Genomic DNA, 24,720 nt, shown 5'->3' with positions numbered 1-24,720 from the left:
AGAGTGGGGTGCGCATCAAATAGGATTGACAGAGGATACCAAAAAAGTCCAAAGAAGGGCAGCTTGTTTTGTACTCTCGCGAAACAGGGGGCCAGAGTGCCACAGATATAATATGCAGATTGGGGTAGCAGTCATGAAAACAAAGGTGTTTTTCACCATGGCAAGATCTTTTCATGAAGTTTCAATCTCTAACGTTCCCCTCTGAATGCGAAAATATTTTGTTGGTGCCCACCTGCATAGGCAGAAATGACCATTATAATAAAATAAGAGAAATCAGAGCTCACACAGAAGGATATAAGTGTTTATTTTTTAGAGTGGGATGGTAGAGAAAAAGTGGTTTGATGTACCCTCTAGGCACTTGAGTGTGAATTTCAGAGTAATGGTGTAGCTGTAAAACTACCAGAGAAACAGTATGTAGCATTGAGGGATTATGGGTAGTGCCTTGTTCCTGAGGACAGAAATAACCCGTTCTGTCCAGGAATAATGATGTGAGTGCAGGACAAAAAGTGGAACGAAAGGCAAAATGTATCTGAATAAATCATGAATAAGTTTCATTGCTTAGACCATTACAGCTAAAGCATAGTTTTACTGCATCAAAGCGGGATCGTGTCTATTACATATAGATTTATAAAGGGCTAATTTGTTATTTTACTGATAGAAGTGCGATAAGTTATATATAAAGACTGTGACACTTTTGAAATTTATATTCAGTGTGACTCAGTAAACTAATAACAACAACAATAATAATAATAATAATGTAACGCTGATATTTCTTACACAGGATTCATCTCGTATAGAAGAGCTGGAACGCGAGTCACGTTCTTTACGGCGAGAACTGGCACTGGCCCAGGAAGAGGCGAAGAAAGTACAGGCGGCCGCAGAGCGGGAGAGGACGGAGGCAGCTCTGCAGAGAAATGCCCTGGAGGCGAGTGTGGGAGAGCTGAGCGAGGCCCTCAGCAAGGAGCGAGCACGTGCCAATGCCGTCGAGAGGGACTCCCGCAACCAAGCAGCCCAGCTGCAGGACATGACACGCCAGGTGAGCTGAGCTGCTCTGCTAATGCGTTTAGCTGTACTGATGCAGTACTTCCAGTTGCTGCTTCTATTTGGCTGAAGAAAAACACACACACACACACACACACACACACACACACACACACACACACACACACACACACACACACACACACCATTTCACAGACAACTGCTATTTGCTTTGTGTCAGTGTACTTCCCAGTGGAAGGAAAATACTTAGATTTTTCAATAAATATTGGTTGTTAGGTTCAAAAACGGCATCTTCGGACAGTTTGTATTACATTCAAGTTTTCATACAGGGTGGAGAAAAATTATGTCTCAAAATTTTAACCGTGGATAGCTGATGCCAGTAGGAACCAAAATTACTTATGTTCTGTAGGTTGATAATGCGCCATTTTTAAACTATGGAAACTTTGCGCCATGCACTCCGATTGTCCATGGGATTTCTCTGTTGGCGGATGCTCTGGACAGCACATGACCATGATTGCTTTGCCTGCCGAAGATCACAGTGTATCCAAGGTGGACCGCATGCTTGGTGGTAGTGCGCCAGCCTTCCACTCTGGGGGCCTGGGGGCAAATCCACCAGGGTTCTGACACATCCACTGTAGTGTCATGGTAAGACGTACCAGGAACAAACCCATCAACAGCAGTTAGTTCATGTACAGAAAGTCTTTTTCGAATTGTGTCAGTCCTGAAAAGGGCCTTTTTTGTAGCTAGGACATAGTTTACTTAAAGTAGATGCTCAAACTGCCGATCCTCTGATGTGACACAAGCTTGGTAACGTCAAACGGTGTTTTGCCGAACTCTTTCAAAGATTCCTGGCGTTGCCCTGATGTGATTGGCGGCATGTTGAATGCACTCCATTAATTCGTCTTCGTTTCTAGCTGGTTCGTGTCCAGGTTGGGTGAACTAGAACCTTGGAGAATCCCCACAGGAAAAAGTTCGGTGGTGTGAGGTCTGGTAATCGCGGGGGCCATGTCCGTCGAGTACCTCTGCCAATTACCCGGTCATCGAAGAGTTCATTTAAATATCCGCACCCAGCATGACTGTTATGTGCGGACGCCCTATCATGCGGCGACCATGTGTGTAGCCGCATGTCCAGGGGTACATCTTCCAGCAGGCCAGGTAGAGTTTCTTACAAAAAGTGAAGGTAATTTGCCTCAGTAAGTCGAGGAGGTAGACAGACTGGCCCAATCAGATGGTCACTCACAATGCCTGCCCAAATGTTGAGCAAAAATCGTTCCTGGTGTCTGGACGTATGTAACGTGAAGATTTCCTCTTGCCCAGTAATGAATGTTTCAAGTGTTGTAAAAGCCATCCCGATGGAAGGTGCGCTCGTTGGTTAACAACACAGTGGCGAGGAAGTCGGGATCTCGTGCAACATGTAGCAGAAACTACCAGCAAAATCCTAGCCTGTGTTTGTAGTCTGCCACAGGATTTAGGTCTTGGACAGGGTGGAAAGAAAATGGATGCTGGCCGTCATCCCTCAAAACCTCCCAGACTAACCGATGAGTGCCCCTCTTGTTGTGTCCAACTGCTCAAATACTTGTCGTAGGTGCTTCCTCAAAGTGCTCGAAAACATTCTCTTCAAATACAGCATCCCTTAGTTTTCGAGGTCTTCCAGCATCACCATTGTATCCCTCTAATGAGCCTGTTTCACCAAGTCGGTGGTGAATTGCTGTAAATGTTTGCGAGTGTGGATGGCGTCTTGCTAGGTACCGTTCCTCATACAACCGTTGAGCTTCATGCGCATTACTGTCGGCTAGTCCACAAACAAAAACCAAATCTCTTTGTTCTTCAAACGAAAACTGTGCCACCATGCATACTGTATGCCTAAATCGCAGGTGACGTGTGTGTGCTCTGAAGTGAAGCTTACGTGTGAATGCCTGTGATGTGAGGTGGAGACAAACAGCAAGACCTATTCGACATGTGTGCGTATCACATCTGGGCAGTGATGGGGCGAGGGATGTTTGTATGTGTGAGCCAACAACCATAGCGCTGCCCGTCAACCAACAAACGGCAACAGGGCAATCCCACGACCAATCGGAGCACGTAGTGCCAAGTTTCCATAATTTAAAAATGGTGTGTTGTCGACCTAGACAACATTAATAATTTTGGTTCCTACTGGCATCAGCTATTCGGGGTTAAAATATCGTGACACAATTTTTCACCACCCTGTAGAGTACTGCACATATTTTATCAGGTATACAAATACAGGCAACGGCCTTGCCGCAGTGGATACACCGGTTCCCGTGAGATCACCAAAGTTAAGCGCTGTGGGGCGTGGCTGGCACTCAGATGGGTGACCATCCAGCCGCCATGAGCTGTTGCCATTTTTCGGGGTGCACTCAGCCTCGTGATGCCAATTGAGGAGCTACTCGACTGAATAGTAGCGGCTCCGGTCATAGAAAGCCATCATAATGACCGGGAGAGCAGTGTGCTGACCACATGCCCCTCCTATCCGCATCCTCAACTGAGGATGAAACGGCGGTCGGGTGGTCCCGATGGGACTGAGTGCTTTATACGAATACACCTTTCCTCTTCACAGGATACACAAACTGCCTCAGAATCTTCTTATAAGGTTATTAATCTTTTTTATCAATTTATATGGAAAACAGATTTTCGCTATTGTCTCGGAACCATCAACAGGTATGTCAGATGTATATAGGTGTTTAGGTTAAAAGTGTCAACTACTAAAACAAGTCATTGAAGGTACATCACCTCAAAAAAACTTTCCATAACCATTAAACTTTGGTTCATATGGAGAAGGCAGTACATCACTGATTGCATAACCACAATTGTACCTATTTGCAGGTCTCTGTCTCCTTTGGAAAATCCTGTTGACAGATGTATTTCTTCAAAACAATAAAAATAAGATGCGTGAACTGAAAGATCTTTTTATCCCCAAAATTCTTAATTTACTCTTTGAGGATTCAAATGAGACATGTTTTGATATGTGAGTTACAGCAAACATATTTTGGAGCAGATGAGGACACACATTGTGAGACAATAAAAAAGATAATTTCAAACATGAATTTGAAACTGGAAAAAACCCTTCTTACCAGTTGCCAACAAACTTGAGCACAAAGAAAAACAAGAAGTGACACACAATTTAGCTTTTGATGGAAGGGCTCCTTCATCCAGCAGAAGAGAAGAAAATCCCATAGGAAATGATACACTCGACCTATGTACCCATAGCATGTGTTTCTGTTTTTGCTTGTCACCTGTAAGTTGAAATAAGACGTTTTGTTGTGGAGAAAGTGATTGACTTTTTTAATTTCACAGTTGATATTTTTTTTCTAGCAGAGGATTACTTGGCGACTAACCAACACTGCTTTTAATTCGTATGAAATGTAATTCTATTCCTTTTTTATGTTCTGTTGTGGATGTGGGCTTGACAAAGTAAATTAGATATTCATTTCTTTTCTAGTTCTGTTTAAGACCGCTGGTGACTGATAATGTGTAATGATATAAACATTTTCTGTAAATATGTGATGGAAAATATAAAATGTACAATTAAGTTGAATTTTTTTCATTTATAGTTGGTTATAATACCAATAATTTTGGTTCAGTTACTCATCATTTGGATTTGCAGCTCCTTGTGTTGACTGTGTTTGCAGTTAAAATTGTAGGATGTGAGGTCCACCAGTTATGCGAAACACCGTTTTTTTTTTCTCAGTACCCAAACATGTTTCAGCATCACTATGCCATCATCAGTGGGTTTCCATTTTATTTATTCTGTAATGTGAACATTTTTGTTAAATGGTTACAAAATTATGTTGATGTTTAGTTCAAACAATTGTTCATTTCTTTTTGTTAATACCTTTACACTTGGTGTGCATGAATTTTCCGGATCACTTGTGTATTATTTACTACAGGTAGCTTGTCTCTGCAACCAAACGATGTTGATGAGAAAATTTTACTGGGAGTTAACCTATCATATAGAATGTAATTTGGTAAGTCGCAATGTTTTTGCGCCTATATTCGTTTTTATTATGTTTTCGTGTGGCTAGGCCTTTTATTCTGCACATCATGGTGAGGTTAAAGAATAAATAAAATGGAAACCACTGATGATGGCACAGTGGTACTGAAACATGTTTGCAGCACAGTGGTGCTGAAACATGTTTGGGTACTGAGAAAAAATGGTGTTTTGCGTAATTGGCAGACCTGACATCCTACAATTTTGGTTTGGTTACTAATTAAAACATTTGTATGCTATCTTGCCTATCCTTAGGCCATTGTGGTGATTTAGAAATTGGTTTTGAACTGACTCCTGTTAATAACATTAGCTTCTCACGTGTAGTAAAATGCCCAGTTTCACAGGCCGGTTTCTTGCAAGTGTTTTGTTGAACGCTGAGCCCATCTTATGTGTCGTTCTCTATTAACAACTTTGCAGGCAGTACCCTTTGGTTCATGAAGTCGGTGCCATCATTTTTTCTACAGGTGCACGAGCTGGAGCATATCCTAAAAAGGAACCCTTTGGCAGCACAGGAGGCAGGCATTCTGCCAAAAGGTTCTCCAGAATTCTCGCCACGCGTTAAACACCTGGAAAACAGGCTCCAGCAGCTTGAACAACAGCTTAACGAGAGGGAGCAGCAGCACAGAGCTGCAATAGCAGATGCCGAGAAGCAGCGTCAGGAACTGAAGGTACTCTTGACTTCCACTGCCTTTCATGGAAAAATGATTTTTCTACTGGGCTTACTCTGCACGATTCTCATATCACTATATCATTCAAGTGAAAAATAGCCTCCCTGATGAGGCAAGCTTTGTTAAATTACAGCAGTCTTCATTTAGTTCTGACTGTGTTCACTTCATTTGCAAATAAGTTTTCAGCTTGTGAGTAAAAAATTGAAGTAGGTTGGAAGTTGTACACTAAAAGTAGATTTGTATTTTGTGCTCCAATGTAATAGGTTCTCTATTAGGGCAGCATTATCCCATTGATTGAACCTGCAGACCAGTCTTCCTGCAGATAAGTAAACCAAGTACTGAAAGTACCGACACACTCAAAATTTATCCGTGGCAGTTTTGAGAGGTTTTCTCTGTGGTGCTTTAGGATCCTGTCACATATGGCATAGATTCAGTTTTTATATTGAAATTGTTTCTGTCCAGTATTAAATTCTGTTAATCAGTTACATTTTAGCCTTTTCACCCCTCTTGAGAGCATTCGCAGGAAACCAAATCCTACTTCTCTCTCTCGCTCTCTCTCTCTCACTACACACACACACACACACACACACACACACACACACACACACACACACACACTCCAAATTATTGGTGTTAAAAAAATCTCATTTAATGAAGTCATCTTATGTCTATTCTGTATTATCCATCTTACCAAATGCTGTTGCAACAAAGAATGCAACTTTCTGGCTGCTGAAAGAATGATAGAGTTCAGTTCTTACTGACTCCGTGTGCATATTAATGCTTCAGTGGTAGCACAATATTCATAATGGTTTCATTCCAATCCCCGCTAAAGTCTGGCATCCTGTTTGTTTTTTCCAAAATAATAAGAGAGAGAGAGAGAGAGAGAGAGAGAGAGAGAGAGAGAGAGAGAGAGAGGATTAATCTGCTGCAGATAGATAACTATTTACCAAATAAAAAAGGTGCTGAGCAGTGAAAGTACACAGCCGAAACACAAAATATTGAATAGTCTGAAGTTTCCATTTGTTTTGTGCTAGGCCACCATATGGTATGTGGAGAAATTTGCTTCAGATACAAGTGTCATTTCCTTCCTTTCATTTCCTTGTTCCACCTGTGATTGGTGTGGGAGAAGAAAGATTGACTATCAGCCTCTGTATAAGCTGTAATTTGTCTCATTTCCATTTGTCTCATTCCCATTGAGGTCATTTTACGAGGTGTGTGGGAATCATAATTATGTTACTTGACTCTTCTTGCTATGCACAGTTTAAGAATTTTATCTGTAAACTTTGCTGTGATACACTGCCACTGGAATTTGTTCAATGTATCCTCGATATTCTTACTGTAAGTAAATGAACTCGTGATGAAACCTGTTGATCTGATTTGGAGTTTCTCTGTATCTTCTATTGATTCTGCCTAGTAAACAACTCTGACTCATTGTAGTTTGTACTGAGAAAACAAGAGCCCATCACACTCTTGTAGTATCTTCAAAGGAGATAGAATCAATCATTTACATGGAATGGTTTAAAATCTCACTGACTGCCAGTCTGGATATGTAAGTTTTCATCCCCAAAAGCATTTATACTGTTTTGTGTGGTGGCAGTGGCTCCACATTTCATAACATTACTTTGTTCAACTCCTATATAGTCTACTGATATTGTCTTTTAGTGTGGCAGTGCTTGAATTTATATAGATTGCTGTGGCCTATTGTTGTTCATCGTACATGTTGAGGCTCGGCGATTTCCCGACACTAAGTGCAGTGCAATGTGATGAATCATATAAAATTCCTGTGAAGACAGTTCACAAAGAATATCCATCATTTGCTTAATAAATTACAAATGGGTGATAAGATAAATGTGCAGAATGAGTTTTCACTCTTCAGTGGAGTGTGTGCTGATATTAAACTTCCTGGCAGATTAAAACTGTGTGCCGGACTGAGGTTCGAGCTCAGGGCCTACCCCTTTGCGGGCAATGTTCTGCCAAATGAGCTACTTAAGTACAACTCAAGACCTGTCCTCACAGCTTTACTTCCACCAGTACTTCATCTCCTACCTTCCAAACTACACAGAAGTTCTCCTACAAAACTTGATGAACTAGCACGCTTGGAAGAAAAAATATTGCAGAGGTAGAGAACTTTCCCTGGGAAGGCAAAGGTCCTGAGTTTGAGTCACAATGCGGCACACAGTTTTAATCTGCAAGGAAGTTTCAAGATAAATATGCTGCTTCATCATTATACCATGTCGGTTTTTGTGTTTTCATCATTTTGGTAACATCCGTACATTGTTAAATTTAAGAAGTTAGTTGACTGACAGTCATTCCTTCCGTCACTTGCTGACTGAAAGACATAACTTTTATTGTTACCCTAATTTAATCCATCACAATTGATTTATGTTATCATATGAAGCATAAAATGTGGTATTTTTGTTTGTTAGCCAGTTACTGAAATATGCTGTATTTTTTATTACAAAAGAGACAAATGATTAAAATTGTCTTACAGTCTCAGTACGAGGAGCAGGTGTCAGACTTGGAGCTACAGCTGCACACAATAAAACTGCGGCAGCAGCATGGGGTTTCCCCAGCGTCTACGGCCCCTGCTGCTCCTTCTGCAGCTGCCCCTGCCTCAGCCACCTCACAGGCTCCCACGCCGACACCCACACCCACCCCCACCCCTGCCCCAGCTCCCACAAACCCTTCCAAGGTGCTGCGGCCGCGATCTGCCCCCACCACAGTAGACGCGCACCTGCTGGCGACGGTGCGTGGCCTGCAGCAGGAGCTGACAGCACGCGAAGCGGAGGCGCGCAAGCTGGCGCGTGAGCTCGAGGAGATGCGGCGGGTCAACCGCCGGCTGCAGAAGGAGAGGGAGCGACACCTGCAGCAACAGCAGCAGCACCAGCAGCAGCAGCACATCCACACTGCCTCGAAAGGTAACGCAAGGTACTCGCTCACACACACATTTCTGGCATGCTTTCTATAGTGGTAGCCAGAAGTGTAGCAATGTGTGTAGATGTAGGTATAGCGTAGACTGGATGGGAAATTCCTCATTAGGGTTCAGGCTTAGTTATAGGAGGGTAATAAATCTTTCTATGTTTTTAATAGTTCCTTGCTTTCAGTTTTGCTGCATGTAAATTAGTGTAGATAAACCAGTTGTAATCTTGTATACAGCTTTGTAACAGCTCCTGAAGACTTCGTAAAATTATTGATCTAGTAAAATCCCCCTATCAAGGATTATTGTGAGTTTAATTTTGAAGCCAATAATGTCCTTGCTGATTGTGGTTTGCAAATTTCTGAGCATCTCATATTGCATGTGTTTAATTATTCTTAATGATACAGTGAAAACTACAACTTAAATGAAAACTTTCTGGTATGCTTAATCATTGTCATTATGTCAACCTCTGTTCTCTGTATTCGGAACTGCTGGTACTGATGAGCAGAGCTACTTCGTGTTATCATTCGAACCTGTAGTTCCCTGTGAACCAGTCCTTGCTTGTGATGACGTGGTCTAGGAAGAGTAGAGTAGAGGAACTTAATTTTTTTTAACTGTTTGCACCGAGCATTCATATTTATATCAAAGGGAAACCCAGGATGGGAGGTAATGATATTATGAAAAGGATAGTTACTACTAACCATATAGCAGATATGCTGAGTAGCAGATAGCCACAGTGAAAAGACTGTCAGAAAGTGAGTGATCGGCCAACAAAGCCTTCATCAGAAATAGACAACATATACGCACATACTCATTCAAAAGCAACTCACTCACACATAACCACAGTCTCTGGCTGCCGAGACCAGACCAGCAGCCAGAGACTGTGGTCTCGCGCGCGCGTGCGCGTGTGCGCGTGCGTGTGCGTGTGCGTGTGTGTGTGTGTGTGTGTGTACTTCTAACGAAGGCCATGTTACCTGAAATCTCGCTTTCTGATGGTCTTTTTGTTGTGACTGTGATTCAGCATCTCCATTATATGGTAAGTAGCAATTACCCTTTTCATAATATTGTCATGTGGCTATTAGTTTCTTGAGTACAAAAACAATGTGTGTAAAAACCTGAAGTCTTTAAGTAAGGATATTTTGGTCAGGAGAAATAAACCTTAATAGTGTTCAGTATTTTCATGCCAAATATTGATGACTAATAATTTTCATTTACAAATAAGAAACCTGAAAAGGGAGTGATAGCTGCTTGGCTCAAATCAAATAGAAGTACAATACATTTGTACATAGAGAAGTTGATAGATGTGCAGGCTTTTGGAAATAAGGTTTCCCTTTGTCAATGAAATTGCCAGAAGTACTTGAGAAGTATGTACCATTCAGGGAATAAAAAAGAAAATCAGCAAGGACTTACTATTTCTTGTATTTCTTTAGATTCCATGATTATCTACAGAAACTTTTTTCACACTTCAGCAAAACTGCTAGTTTTTCATTGAAAGGTGGGAAAGTTTCCTGTAATTGTCATAATTTATTAGCATTTGAATTTACAAAGAGAGCTTTTGCTGAGGGATTGTAATTTTTCCTCCTGTCTATGTAATTATGTAGTTCTCAATTCCTTTGAGCAATCAGTCATTCATGATATGAAACGCAGTCATAGCTCAGTCACTCAAAATAATTCAGAAATTTTACTTGTTAGAATGAAATCAGGCGATGATTCTTCTCCTCAGGAGGCTCGTGCTTTGCGGCAGTCTGCTAATCTGTACAAATAAAATGCCTCGTAATTTTGGGAGTGTTGTATAATCAGTCGGGAAACCTCAGATCAAGCGGATATTTGGCTTTGATGACGTTTAACCTTCCAAAGAAGTAATGGAGCTCTTGGATTATTAAATGCAGGTTCGTATCCAGTCTTTCGGAAGTTCCCTTCTGTTTAACAACCACGCAATATATCGATGAATATCATTAATTCTCAAATGTCAAATACACACCTTTTGTATGAAGGAGCAATATATATATATATTTCCCTTTTAATCGTACAATTTTGTATCAGTTATCTTCTGTCATAAATCTCAATAATCAGATTACAGTTCCTCAAACAAAGCTCAGGCTAATCAGCACGAAGACAATCTCGGAAGCTTTTTTTCTAACAACCACCAGAGAGAGTACTACAAAGAATAATTATGCACTCATGGCATAGCTATTGTATGAAACTACTTTGCGCATGGATTCTGCGAGTATGAAGATAGAAAATTAGTAAACGTCATTCAAAGGTAGAATTGTATCAGAATAATTCATCAAATATAAAGAGATATTACAATTGCCCCTCGCAGGGAGCAAAGTTACTTATAAAACACTTTGCGAGCTAACAGAAAAAATTTGTTGGGTTGTTTACTCAAAAGAGGAATATTTTGAATTAATAGAATTTTACTATAGAGAGTATGGGTAACATGTTAAGACAGTAAGTTACGAGAATACCTAAGCTTTAGCTTTTACATGTACCTGGGTATACCCGCATCCTGAGTACATAACCAGGGAAGATGTAGATTGGTGTAATTACGAAAAAGGTCTACCCATTTGGGAACTGGCCTTCACAGGGAAACCCTGGAAAGCCCGGAAGAATAGACCCCAGCTCAGGTATTAAAGAAGATAGGAAAGCCCAAATCCAACTGAAATATATAGAAGCTCCATAGATTAGATCGAAGGAAAAGTGCCTCATAGCCAAAAAAAATTTTACAGTATTGCTTAAAAAAAATTTTCAAAATTCTTCTTTCGACGATGTAGCCGGCGATCTCGTTGTGAAGTCGATGGAACAGGAACACTGGGTACGGACAGCGGGTAGGCGACGCACAGTATTTGGTGGAAGCGGTACGGAGGACAGGCGATCGCTTATGGTACAGGACAGAAGCTGGTAATGTGCCGTAGAAACAGCAAGATGATCTCAGGAACAGATGGTCAGGGACGTGAACGTGGAACAGATTTAAAGTGGAATTAGAAAAGGTTCTGACTGAATAAATCCCTGGAAGAGAGTGGATTAAGGCAACGAGGTCCATATTTCATCGTTGAACTCAAAATCGGAGTGGATTCTTATATTATTCCATCTGTACTAGACTGGAACATCCATCAGTCCTGAATTCGCGATTTTTTTTTTTTTTAAGTCCTCAATACCCCAGTTGTTTTGCATTACAACTACTGATTTTCCAAAGCATTGCCAAATAGACTGTGGGCATTTAAATTTTGTTGTAGCTCATATCGAATGTATTCCTCTCAAATTTTTTTTTTTTTAATCTTCATTTTGTTATAGTGCAGGCGGAAGTAGAGCATTGAATCTGTCCGAGGTTTGCTTTCAGTTACGAAATTATGGATAAAATTTAAGTTTACAGCTGATGAAAAATTTTAAACATAGGCATATGACACTGACTCCACAAAAGGAATAATTTCTAGAAAAAAATTCTCTGAAAAATTTTCATTATTCTTATAATTAATTGATTTATAGACCCACCTGCAAATAAATATCATTAATGATGACGTATGTTCATTTAACAAATCATCCACTCGCAGAATCTTCTTCATTCTCTCATGAACATTTATGGAAATATATTTCAACAATTATGTCCATAATATGAAACACACAAACTGCTATTCTTAAAATGTTAATTAAAATTCTTAAATTAATTCTCCTGGTAGAGAAGGCATAATGAAAAATCTAAAAATTATAATAATTTTCTCTCGCGCAACTAGAGAGTTTCTTCAATTGTTTGCAGCAGTGACATTATCGACTGTTGCTCCGTTTCACAGTTCATTTGTTTTCTCGCGCGAACAGCGCACATCATACACACAGCGTATTTACCTACATATCCCGCACTGTTCAAGTTTCACACGCAATCCTCGCGTAAGTGCCGTGTCTTGAGGAAATGTAGATGCACTTTCATTGTATATCACTATGGCTTCTGCTCATAGTCCACACTTACAAACACTAGTAATTAACAATTTCTTCTACCTATCTTAAAATTTTGTGCTAAACTATCACAGAAGTAATCTCACTGTCTCTTAACCTATCACAGAAGTAATCTCACTGTCCCTTAACCTATCACAGGAGTATTCTCACTGTCTTCTACCCTCTAAACAACATAAACATCTTGATATTTATATACGCATTCGACTCATAGTCAAATTCCACTCCAAATTCTTCTCCATATTTGGTATCACAGATCTACGATCCTTCAAAAAATTTCTTAATATCATTACGCGGGAATAATCCCTTTATTCTTTTCGATTTGGGGTATGCCAACAAGTATGATCCAGGATTTGGTATATTTACAATAACATATGGTCCGGTATAAATAAGATTCCATTTCTTTATGTTCTTCATCAGTTTCGAGGAATAGATGTGTCGCCTCAATAAAACCTTTTCTCCAAGATGAAACGTCTGAATCCGGTGAATCTGTTTATCATATGTCAATTTCCGTTGTATTGCCTTTTTAGTTAAATTGACAAGGGCGAGTCGAATCTTTTCCTCCTATTTTAAATTCTGGTCTTCATCCTTTTCTTCCATTGCCTCCAGGTTTTGGAACGACTAAGAACGGAGAACAATATGGACTAGTTGATGGCTCAATCAAGTTCCATTCTAACATTCTATTTATCTCTCTTTGAACAGATTGTTTTAAACGCCAGGGGATTGGATAGTGTGTGTAACAGTAAGTCTGATGTGGCTTCACTTGTAGGTGACAAATATACCCTTTAATAATTCCTAGTTTCTCATCAAAAATCTCTTCATATGCCTCTAACAAATAATGAAGCTGCTGCCTTTGTTCTCCGGTAAGCTGATTTGATTCACTAGCTTTTATCATTGTTGTTTGGTTAAAGTCCTCCTGTTGTATCAAATCCTTTGAAAGCTCCTTCCAACGACCGTTTGTAGTGTCAATTAATTGAATTATGGCACCGTGACAATGTTTCTCATGCACTGTTTCCTTTCTATTTAAATCCAGTGCTTCCTCTTCTCCATTTAATCTAAATTTAACTATTCCTTCCAAAAAATCAATCTGACAATCATACTCCTGCATACTCCCAATACCAAGAATACAGTCCACTAATAGCCGGCCGAAGTGGCCGCGCGGTTAAAGGCGCTGCAGTCTGGAACCGCAAGACCGCTACGGTCGCAGGTTCGAATCCTGCCTCGGGCATGGATGTTTGTGATGTCCTTAGGTTAGTTAGGTTTAACTAGTTCTAAGTTCTAGGGGACTAATGACCTCAGCAGTTGAGTCCCATAGTGCTCAGAGCCATTTTTGAACAGTCCACTAATAACTTCTCCACTACAAGGAACGTGCATTTTATTGCTACATTTCCCATTTTCATCTCTAATTGTGTTTGTATTTTGACATTGGGAGAGTGTGCTCCAACAGCTCCGATGATTTTGCAGTTCTGTACCAGCAAAATTGGTACCTTCTTCTTCCTAATAATTCTCCTAAAAAGAGCGCCTGAGATGACATTGGCGGAAGCGGCGGTGTCTAATATCACATTCGTTGGAACTTCCTCTGTTTCAACAAATACTTCCGATACCGGAACACTCGATCTGTCATTATGACACGTTATTAAATCCTTTAACTCTTCAGTCAACAGCTCACCATCATTATACCTTAACAATTGTAATTTTACTGTTTCGCTCCTAACAGGTCCCCTGACTGCTCCTCCGGGGCACGATGTGGTCATGTTTAGTTTGACTGGTTGTTGGTCCGATTGGTATTTGTCTCTTCAGCTACTTCAGTGATTATTGGTTGTTGTGGTGAATTCGGTCTATATTGTCTTGCTTGATTCGTGTAATTATTGTTGTTGTTCTGCTGGTGTTGGTAGAACTGTCTTGTGTTGCCATACATTGGATTATATCGATTAAAATTCTTATTGTTCTTAAAATAGCCCCTCGCTGCACCTTTACTAAAGTTTCCATTATGTTAATAATTATTGTTTGCATTTTGTCCATTTCTAAGTCTCCTCGGAGAGTGTAGTTGGTTATGATTATTGTTACTGCTACCATAACTGCCATTCCCATTCGAGTTGCAGCTCGGATTCGCTTCTATTGCTCTTCTTTGATATGACATTTCTCTTGCCCTTTTATTGTCCTCCTCAATTATATCAATATTAATTTCTTTGCGTGTTTTTGGTATTTGCGTTGTTTAATTCATAAATTTTGGGCGTATTGTAGTATTTGAGAGTTGTAGCATCACGTTTTAGTACCTGAATAGTGTAAATTCGCGCAGTCGTCTGTCTTCTGTGTTTGTTTTGAACGGCCAGTGTTGGTTGGTCACAGCCAGTGTGCTCCCTGCCGCCGTTGGATAAGCAGCCGCAACAGCAAGTCGTATACTCTTAGCTCACTTATTTGTTACATAGTTTAATTCTTAAATTCTTTGCGTGTTTTTGGTATTTGCATTGTTTAATTCATAAATTTCGGGCGTATTGTAGTATTTGAGAGTTGTAGCATCGCGTTTTAGTACCTGAATAATGTAAAATCGAATAGTCTCCTTCCGCCGCTGAGCAGTGTGTCAGCAGTGCGCAAGTAGCAGCATTACTGCGTTTACTAGGCAATCTTGTATTTTAATAACCGTTTAAATTTTGTGTCGAATTGTTTGTGCTCTCTGTAGATTAGTTCAGACGCTCTTTGCACAACAGCTTTTAGCATGGATAGGGACTGCAACTGCTGTGTTCGGATGCAGGCTGAGTTGGCATCCCTTTGCTCCCAGCTTCAGACAGTGTTGGCTTCGGTCACACAGCTTGAGGCTGTTGCCAATGGGCATCACTGTGGGGGTCCGGATGGGGGTTTGTCGGGGACGGCCAGCTCGTGCCACGCATCCCCCGATCGGACTAAGACTGTGGCTGCCCGGGATACTGCCCACATTGAGGCTGATCCCTCACCTGTGGTAGAGTGGAAGGTCGTCTCGAGGTGTGGCAGGGGGCAAAAGACATTCCGGAGGGCTGAACGGAAGGCCTCTCCAGTTTGTCTGATGAACCGGTTTCAGGCTCTGTCTCAGGCTGATACTGATCTTTGGCCGGACATGGTTGCTTGTCCTGTTCCAGAGGTTGCCCCTCAGTCTGCAAGATCTGGGTGGTCGCAGAGGGTGGGCTTACTGGTAGTTGGGAGCTCCAACGTCAGGTGCGTTATGGGGCCCCTTAGGGATATGACAGCAAGAGAGGGGAAGAAAACCAATGTGCACTCCGTGTGCATACTGGGGGGAGTCATTCCAGATGTGGAAAGGGTACTTCCGGATGCCATGAAGGGTACAGGGTGCACCCATCTGCAGGTGGTCGCTCATGTGAGCACCAATGATGTGTGTTGCTATGGATCAGAGGAAATCCTCTCTGGCTTCCGGCGGCTATCTGATTTGGTGAAGACTGCCAGTGTCGCTAGCGAGATGAAAGCAGAGCTCACCATCTGCAGCATCGTCGACAGGACTGACTGCGGACCTTTGGTACAGAGCCGAGTGGAGGGTCTGAATCAGAGGCTGAGATGGTTATGCGACCGTGTGGGCTGCAGATTCCTCGACTTGCGCCATAGGGTGGCAGGGTTTCGGGTTCCGCTGGATAGGTCAGGAGTCCACTACATGCAGCAAGCGGCTACACGGGTAGCAGGGGTTGAGTGGCGTGGACTGGGCGGTTTTTTAGGTTAGATGGCCTCTGGCAAGTACAGAAAGGGCACCAGCCTCAAAGGGTGCGGGGCAAAGTCAGGACATGCGGGGGACAAGCAGCAATCGGTATTGTAATTGTAAACTGTCGAAGCTGCATTGGTAAAGTACCGGAACTTCAAGCACTGATAGAAAGCACCGAAGCTGAAATCGTTATCGGTACAGAAAACTGGCTGAAGCCAGAGATAAATTCTGCCGAAATTTTTACAAAGGCACAGACGGTGTTTAGAAAGGATAGATTGCATGCAACTGGTGGTGGTGTATTTGTCGCTGTTAGTAGTAGTTTATCCTGTAGTGAAGTAGAAGTGGATAGTTCCTGTGAATTATTATGGGTGGAGGTTACACTCAACAACCGAGCTAGGTTAATAGTTGGCTCCTTTTACCGACCTCCCGACTCAGCAGCATTAGTGGCTGAACAACTGAGAGAAAATTTGGAATACATTTCACATAAATTTTCTCAGCATGTTATAGTCTTAGGTGGAGATTTCAATTTACCAGATATAGACTGGGACACTCAGATATTTAGGACGGGTGGTAGGGACAGAGCATCGAGTGACATTATACTGAGTGCACTATCCGAAAATTACGTCGAGCAATTAAACAGAGAACCGACTCGTGGAGATAACATCTTGGACCTACTGATAACAAACAGACCCGAACTTTTCGACTCTGTAAGTGCAGAACAGGGAATCAGTGATCACAAGGCCGTTGCAGCATCCCTGAATATGGAAGTTAATAGGAATATAAAAAAAGAGAGGAAGGTTTATCTGTTTAGCAAGAGTAATAGAAGGCAGATTTCAGACTACCTAACAGATCAAAACAAAAATTTCTGTTCCGACACTGACAATGTTGAGTGTTTATGGAAAAAGTTCAAGGCAATTGTAAAATGCGTTTTAGACAGGTACGTGCCGAGTAAAACTGTGAGGGACGGGAAAAACCCACCGTGGTTCAACAACAAAGTTAGGAAGCTACTGCGAAAGCAAAGAGAGCTTCACTCCAAGTGTAAATGCAGCCAAAACCTCTCAGACAAACAGAAGCTAAACAATGTCAAACTTAGCATAAGGAGGGCTATGCCTGAAGTGTTCAGTGAATTCGAAAGTAAAATTCTATGTACCGACTTGACAGAAAATCCTAGGAAGTTCTGGTCTTACGTTAAATCTGTAAGTGGCTCGAAACAGCATATCCAGACACTCCAGGATGATGATGGCATTGAAACAGAGGATGACACGCATAAAGCTGAAATACTAAACACCTTTTTCCAAAGCTGTTTCACAGAGGAAGACCGCACTGCAGTTCCTTCTCTAAATCCTCGCACAAACGAAAAAATGGCTGACATCGAAATAAGTGTCCAAGGAATAGAAAAGCAACTGGAATCACTCAACAGAGGAAAGTCCACTGGACCTGACGGCATACCAATTCGATTCTACACAGAGTACGCGGAAGAACTTGCCCCCTTCTAACAGCCGTGTACCGCAAGTCTCCAGAGGAACGGAAGGTTCCAAATGATTGGAAAAGAGCACAGGTAGTCCCAGTCTTCAAGAAGGGTCGTCGAGCAGATGCACAAAACTATAGACCTATATCTCTGACGTCGATCTGTTGTAGAATTTTAGAACATGTTTTTTGCTCGCGTATCATGTCGTTTTTGGAAACCCAGAATCTACTCTGTAGGAATCAACATGGATGCCGGAAACAGTGGTCGTGTGAGACCCAACTCGCTTTATTTGTTCATGAGACCCAGAAAATATTAGATACAGGCTCCCAGGTAGATGCTATTTTCCTTGACTTCCAGAAGGCGTTCGATACAGTTCCGCACTGTCGCCTGATAAACAAAGTAAGGGCCTACGGAATATCAGACCAGCTGTGTGTCTGGATTGAAGAGTTTTTAGCAAACAGAACACAGCATGTTGTTATCAATGGAGAGACGTCTACAGACGTTAAAGTAACCTCTGGCATGCCACAGGGGAGTGTTATGGAACCATTGCTATTCACAATATATATAAATGACCTAGTAGATAGTGTCGGAAGTTCCATGCAGCTTTTCGCGGATGATGCTGTAGTATACAGAGAAGTTGCAGCATTAGAAAATTGTAGCGAAATGCAGGAAGATCTGCAGCGGATAGGCACTTGGTGCAGGCAGTGGCAACTGACCCTTAACATAGACAAATGTAATGTACTGTGAATACATAGAAAGGAGGATGCTTTATTGTAAGATTATATGATAGCGGAACAAACACTGGTAGCAGTTACTTCTGTAAAATATCTGGGAGTATGCGTGCGGAACGATTTGAAGTGGAATGATCATATAAAATTAATTGTTGGTAAGGCGGGTGCCAGGTTGAGTTTCATTGGGAGAGTCCTTAGAAAATGTAGTCCATCAACAAAGGAGGTGGCTTACAAAACACTCGTTCGACCTATACTTGAGTATTGCTCATCAGTGTGGGATCCGTACCAGATCGGGTTGACGGAGGAGATAGAGAAGATCCAAAGAAGAGCGGCGCGTTTTGTCACAGTGTTATTTGGTAACCTTGATAGCGTTACGGAGATGTTTAGCAAACTCAAGTGGCAGACTCTGCAAGAGAGGCGCTCTGCATCACGGTGTAACTTGCTCGCCAGGTTTCGAGAGGGTGCGTTTCTGGATGAGGTATCGAATATATTACTTCCCCCTACTTATTCCTCCCTAGGAGATCACGAATGTAAAATTAGAGAGAGTCGAGCATGTACGGAGGCTTTCAGACAGTCGTTCTTCCCGCGAACCATATGCGACTGGAACAGAAAAGGGGGGTAATGACCATGGCACGTAAAGTGCCCTCCGCCACACACCGTTGGGTGGCTTGCGGAGTATAAATGTAGATGTAGATGTAGATGAAGCGTAGTCATAAATGAGTCTATATCCTTATCATTTATATATAACAGCTGATTCCTTATACTGGTGGGTAGTCTGGACTTGAGTATCCTAAGTATATCCGGCAAAGGAATCGGTACATCCCAATACAAAGGCTTATTAATGTATTTCTCAAAATATCTCTGTAGAGATCCTCTAGAAAATGAGAAAGGCTCAGGATATAATACTTCCTGCCTAAGTCTTTCTTGTATTCCAGCAGACCAATATTTTGCTAGAAAAGCCTGCTCAAATTCTTTATAACATTTACAAGAAGATGTTTGTTCGGATGCCCACAATACTCCTGATCCTTGTATATATCCAGATACAAAACTAATCTTTTGCCATTCTGTCCAAGATCGTGGAAATAGACCTCTGAAACTTCGAATAAAGACTACAGGATGAACATTCTTTTTGTCAGGATTAAAGATTTGAACTTGTCTGTGTTTAATCATGTTTTCCTCAACAGTACTAAGATTCCAAAAATCATCCTGTTCGTACTCTTTCCTGTGGCTATCCGTTATATCGAATCTAACTTGTGACGTTCCAGTTCTGTCTACATCGGATCTTGACGTGGACAGAATGTCACGCGCAGATTGAGAATTTTGTTTCCTACTTCTCGCTGTTTCTAAATCCTCCTGCAAGAGATTTAGTGATCTTTCGATGTTTTCTTTCCAACGCGAGAATTCTTCGCCAAGTTGTTCACGAACTTCCTTTAACCCTTTGTTAAAAAAAATTCTTTTCGGAACTCTCCGAAATTGACTGTAAAGCTACTTTCACAGTTTCTTCTAACTTTTCCAAAGGAAAATTTTGCCGCTCTAATGTCATTTCTGAAAACTTTCCCGCAAGTACATTCATTCTATGTTCCACTGTCGTCTGTTTTTCCTTCACTTCGTCAAATTGCTTCTTTAGATTATCTTGGGATCCTATAATTTCTGGTATCATAGCTACGGAACACTGTATGTCTTCTTGAGCTTGTATTACTTGAGGAAACAGTTCTACTTGTTTTTGTATCGTGTCAATTTTGACGGATACATATTCGGTTAGTTCCGCTCTTAATTTACTATTGTTTTCTTGGCATTGTTGGCGGACCTGCTCAATTTGAGTAATAAGATTCTGTTCGATCCTTTCTGCCTGTTATTTTATTTCCTGTGTCTGGGTATTTAATCTCTGATCTAATTCGGTAAAGGTTGCTCTTAATTGATTTTGTAATTCTATTTGATTTTCGGCTAATTGATTTTGGAGTTAATTTTGTATAACGGATAAGTCCCATTTTACCTCCGCTTGGCCTTCGGCTAATAGAGACAACTGTTGCAGAATAACAACTAATGTGTCAACAACACTCTGATCGGCTGTTATATGAATGTTTTCTGAACCAACAGGATTATTTATATTGCTACCGCTAGCCACAACAGTCTCAGAATTGCTATCTGTGGCCTCTGCTTCTGCGCAAACAGCTGAAGGCTGTTGCACGTCTCGTTGCTGATTCAATGACATTTTACATGCCGCTCTAGTCAATACCATTAAATAAATGTCAATATCAGGTTCTAATCACTAAATAGTTTCAAATTTACTGTCGTAGACACACTTAACTTCAAAGCAATCTTTTACTATGGGCACTGAATCTCTCTTCAGATTAGTTACCTCTCATTCTCGTTGGTTTTCATGAAACAAAAAATACATATATTATATAATAATCCAAGAGAGTCCTGTCACACTAGCGCCACTGTAATTTTTCCTCCTATCTATGTAATTATGTAGTTCTCAATTCGTTTGAGCAATCAATCATTCATGATATGAAACACAGTCATAGCTCAGTCACTCAAAATGATTCAGAAATTTTACTTGTTAGAATGAAATAGGGGGTTAATTCTTCTCGCGCACACACACACACATATCCATCCACACATATACAGACACAAGCAGACATATACAGAGGCAAAGAGCTTTTTTTTTATAAAGACGATGTGACTTACCAAGTGAAAGTGCTGGCAGGTCGACAGACACACAAACATACACACAAAATTCAAGCTTTCGCAACAAACTGTTGCCTCATCAGGAAAGAGGGAAGGAGAGGGAAAGACGAAAGGATGTGGGTTTTAAGGGAGAGGGTAAGGAGTCATTCCAATCCCAGGGGCGGAAAGACTTACCTTAGGGGGAAAAAAGGACGGGTATACACTCGCGCACACACACACACACACACATGTCCATCCACACATATACAGACACAAGCAGACATATTTAAAGACAAAGAGTTTGGGCAGAGATGTCAGTCGAGGCAGAAGTGCAGAGGCAAAGATGTTGTTGAATGAACAACAACATCTTTGCCTCTGCACTTCTGCCTCGACTGACATCTCTGCCCAAACTCTTTGTCTTTAAATATGTCTGCTTGTGTCTGTATATGTGTGGATGGATATGTGTGTGTATGCGAGTGTATACCCGTCCTTTTTTCCCCCTAAGGTAAGTCTTTCCGCACCCGGGATTGGAATGACTCCTTACCCTCTCCTTCCCTCTTTCCTGATGAGGCAACAGTTTGTTGCGAAAGCTTGAATTTTGTGTGTATGTTTGTGTTTGTTTGTGTGTCTGTCGACCTGCCAGCACTTTCATTTGGTAAGTCACATCATCTTTGTTTTTAGATATATATTTCCTATGTGGAATGTTTCCCTCTATTATAATCATATATATATATATATATATATATATATATATATATATATATATATATATATATATATATATTCCCTTTTAATCATACAATTTCATATCAGTTATCTTCTGTCATAAATCTCAATAATCTGATTACAGTTCTTCAAACAAAGCTCAGGCTAATCGGCTCGAAGACAATCTCAGAAGCATTTTTTCTAACAACCACCAGAGAGAGTACTACAAAGAATAATTATGCACTCATGGCATAGCTATTGTATGAAACTACTTGTTATTAATAGACATACAAACAAGACTAACCCGTTGCTAGCTTTCGAACAAATCATCCTACTCCTCCTCCTCCTCCTCCTCCTCCTCCTGAGTTCTCTCTCTCTCTCTCTCTCTCTCTCTCTCTCTCTCTCTCTCTCTCTCTCACACACACACACACACACACACACACACACACACACACAGTGGCATTGTGCAGCCAGTGGTGTCTTCTCTGACTATAGCTTGTTGATCTCTCAGCATGTCTTACTACGTGTGTTTAATTATGTGGAATAGAGGAGGAGGGAGATTGGGCGAAAAGGGTGTGAGAGCAGGATGATTGGAGTTAGTCATGGGACACGCGTGAAGTTGGGTGTGGGGCACCATCTAGTGGAGACAGGCCAGGAAGGTTATGAGATCGGATTGTGTGTGCACTGACAACTTCCACCTACCTACAGTAAAAACCCCTTTTTACTCTTCTCAGTGGACTGGCCCTAAAAGGTTTAAAATTCAGGAAAGTAAGACTACAGGAAAGCATAGGAAACAACAATCTGTTTACAGAGACTGTGAACTTTAGTGTTTCAACCAATATTGCAGTACAAATTTTGCTTACCACAATTTTATAATGATTGTCAATAATAAGTCTCACAGTAGAACACAAATATCTTTTTGATGTGGTTTAACAAAAGTCTTTTCCTTCTGTGTTTTATTTGCACTATTGGACGTGATTGGAATGAAGAAGGAAATGCGTGTTTGTGTGTGTTAGCACTCAGCCACTGCCTTCATGATAATCGCAAAGGCAGCAGCTGAGTGCTGACAAACTCAAACACATGTGCAGGTTTCCTTCTTCATTCTGATCATGTCTAATGTAAACACAAATCTTTTGTGAAACCATATTAAGAACACATTCACATTTTAATATGAGACTTATTATTGATAATCTTTATAAAATTACAGCAAATAGAACTTGTAATAAAGTATTGGTTGAAAGACTAAAGTAGGCAGTCTTTGAAAACGGAGAACAATAAACACTAAATCTACAGCTTCTTGCTAACAAGGAGGTCATTCAGTTCAGGGAAGTTCTGGATGAGAAACAGGGCAGAAATTGTCATCTTGTTACAGAGCATCTTGAGGGGGAACGTTTACATCTGCCATCATATCGTACAAACTGGGGGCTGTTCGCCTAGTACAGTTTAGCATTTTTCAAGCAGAAGTAATAATTCATGAAAGCACTTCATGAGACGGCCATCTTCAAAAGTGGTGTTTGTTTATGTAAACAACTGTGAAATTAAATTAAAGCGTTGTAAAGCGACACGACGAGCAGAAGGAAGGTTGCTACTAGAGTCACTATTGTCAGATCATGATAATCCATAAGGCAGTAATTCAGCAGAGTTTTCCACCATTCCAAACACTGCAAACTTATAATCAGGCAGCCATGACCCAACAAGCTGACAGCTTGCTTACTGTGCTAACACTGTATTACAATATTTATTGTTCCACAGGTGAATAAATAAATAAATAAACAATCAGTAACTTTTCATATAGTTTGTGTTTTCTGCTTTGTTCTAAGGCTCACTTTGAGCAGGAATATGAAGCACTTTCTGCCTAAATCTGTATGAAAATCAATGTTAAAGATCACGAGAACATCAGAGAAAACTTAAAATACAGAAAATGTAACATGGAATCGATAATCATGGGAAAGCATTGTATTGAGAGACTAGGACTTTTTTTGGGACCAACAAAAATGGATGTAAAAAGTGGGAAAAAGTAAAATGTGAGAATGCAAAAATGGTGTTTCACTGTAATTCAGAGCTGGGGGTGTTGGGGGAGGGGAAGGATCCAGATGGTAAGGGTTTTGAAGCAGCCATTGAAAGCCAACATCTTGTGCTAAGCCTTGTGTTCTGCCACTGTATTGCAAGAAATTCAAAATTATTTAAGCAGCGTATTTGCATGGTGCAAAAAGGGGAAACTGAACCTAAACCATAAAAAGTGTGTAGTCCTCAACACTGGTATTGAAACAATTGTATTAAATTTTGGTTACATAAAAAAATAACACAAATTGGAAGGTTGTCAACTCAGCTAAATACCTAGGGATTGCAATTACAAACTATTGAAATTGGAACCACCACATGGAAAATGTTGTGGGGGCAAACCAGAGACTGTGTTTCATTGGCAGAATACACATAATGTTAAAGAGTGGTATGATGGAAGTAGTCTGAAGGTGGTCCTGTGAACCCTCTGCCATACACTGAGGTGTAAATTTCAGAGTAATCACTCAGATACGGATACAGGCGGGTGGTTAACTCTGTTCTGGGCCACATTTTGGTGGTAGCCATTCATTCAGGTGCACAGCTGGTTGGTGGTTGTGTCCAAGTACAAGTCTGTGCAGAAACTACAGTAGAGTTAGTATGTGATACGACTGCTTTCACACATCTGATACCAACAAGGAGTTTCCATTACCACATTTCCTTCTTGTTATTTGATAAAAAAAAAGTAAACAGAATTTGAAATAAGTCAGTCACTACCTCTGCATTTCTCAGGTGTACCAGACTTCAAATTCCTGCCTGTTGATCCAGATTTAGGTTATAGAAGGGACTGCCCCAGCTCTGCGCTGCTGGCACTAAGCATCCACAGCCAACTTTTTTGGTATGGTGGCAATTTTGTTTACGGCCA

The 24,720-nt window shown here is 41.0% G+C and overlaps 1 protein-coding gene across 1 annotated transcript in view; it reads left to right on the top strand.

Moving 5' to 3' along the window:
* LOC126458177 (centrosomal protein of 162 kDa-like) overlaps window positions 1–24,720 on the top strand; it is a 168,488-nt gene that overhangs the window by 117,571 nt on the left and 26,197 nt on the right. Inside the window, exons 6-8 of the mRNA XM_050095047.1 lie at window positions 782–1,036; window positions 5,476–5,679; window positions 8,171–8,597. Of these exons, the coding sequence (XP_049951004.1) occupies window positions 782–1,036; window positions 5,476–5,679; window positions 8,171–8,597 (886 nt within the window). The remainder of the gene's footprint in view (window positions 1–781; window positions 1,037–5,475; window positions 5,680–8,170; window positions 8,598–24,720) is intronic.

This window comes from Schistocerca serialis, chromosome 2, assembly GCF_023864345.2.
Source record: "Schistocerca serialis cubense isolate TAMUIC-IGC-003099 chromosome 2, iqSchSeri2.2, whole genome shotgun sequence".
In the NCBI taxonomy this organism is placed as follows: domain Eukaryota; kingdom Metazoa; phylum Arthropoda; class Insecta; order Orthoptera; family Acrididae; genus Schistocerca; species Schistocerca serialis.
The sequence above is the reverse complement of the archived record's forward strand: the minus strand, read 5'-3'. Positions and strand labels throughout refer to the sequence as shown.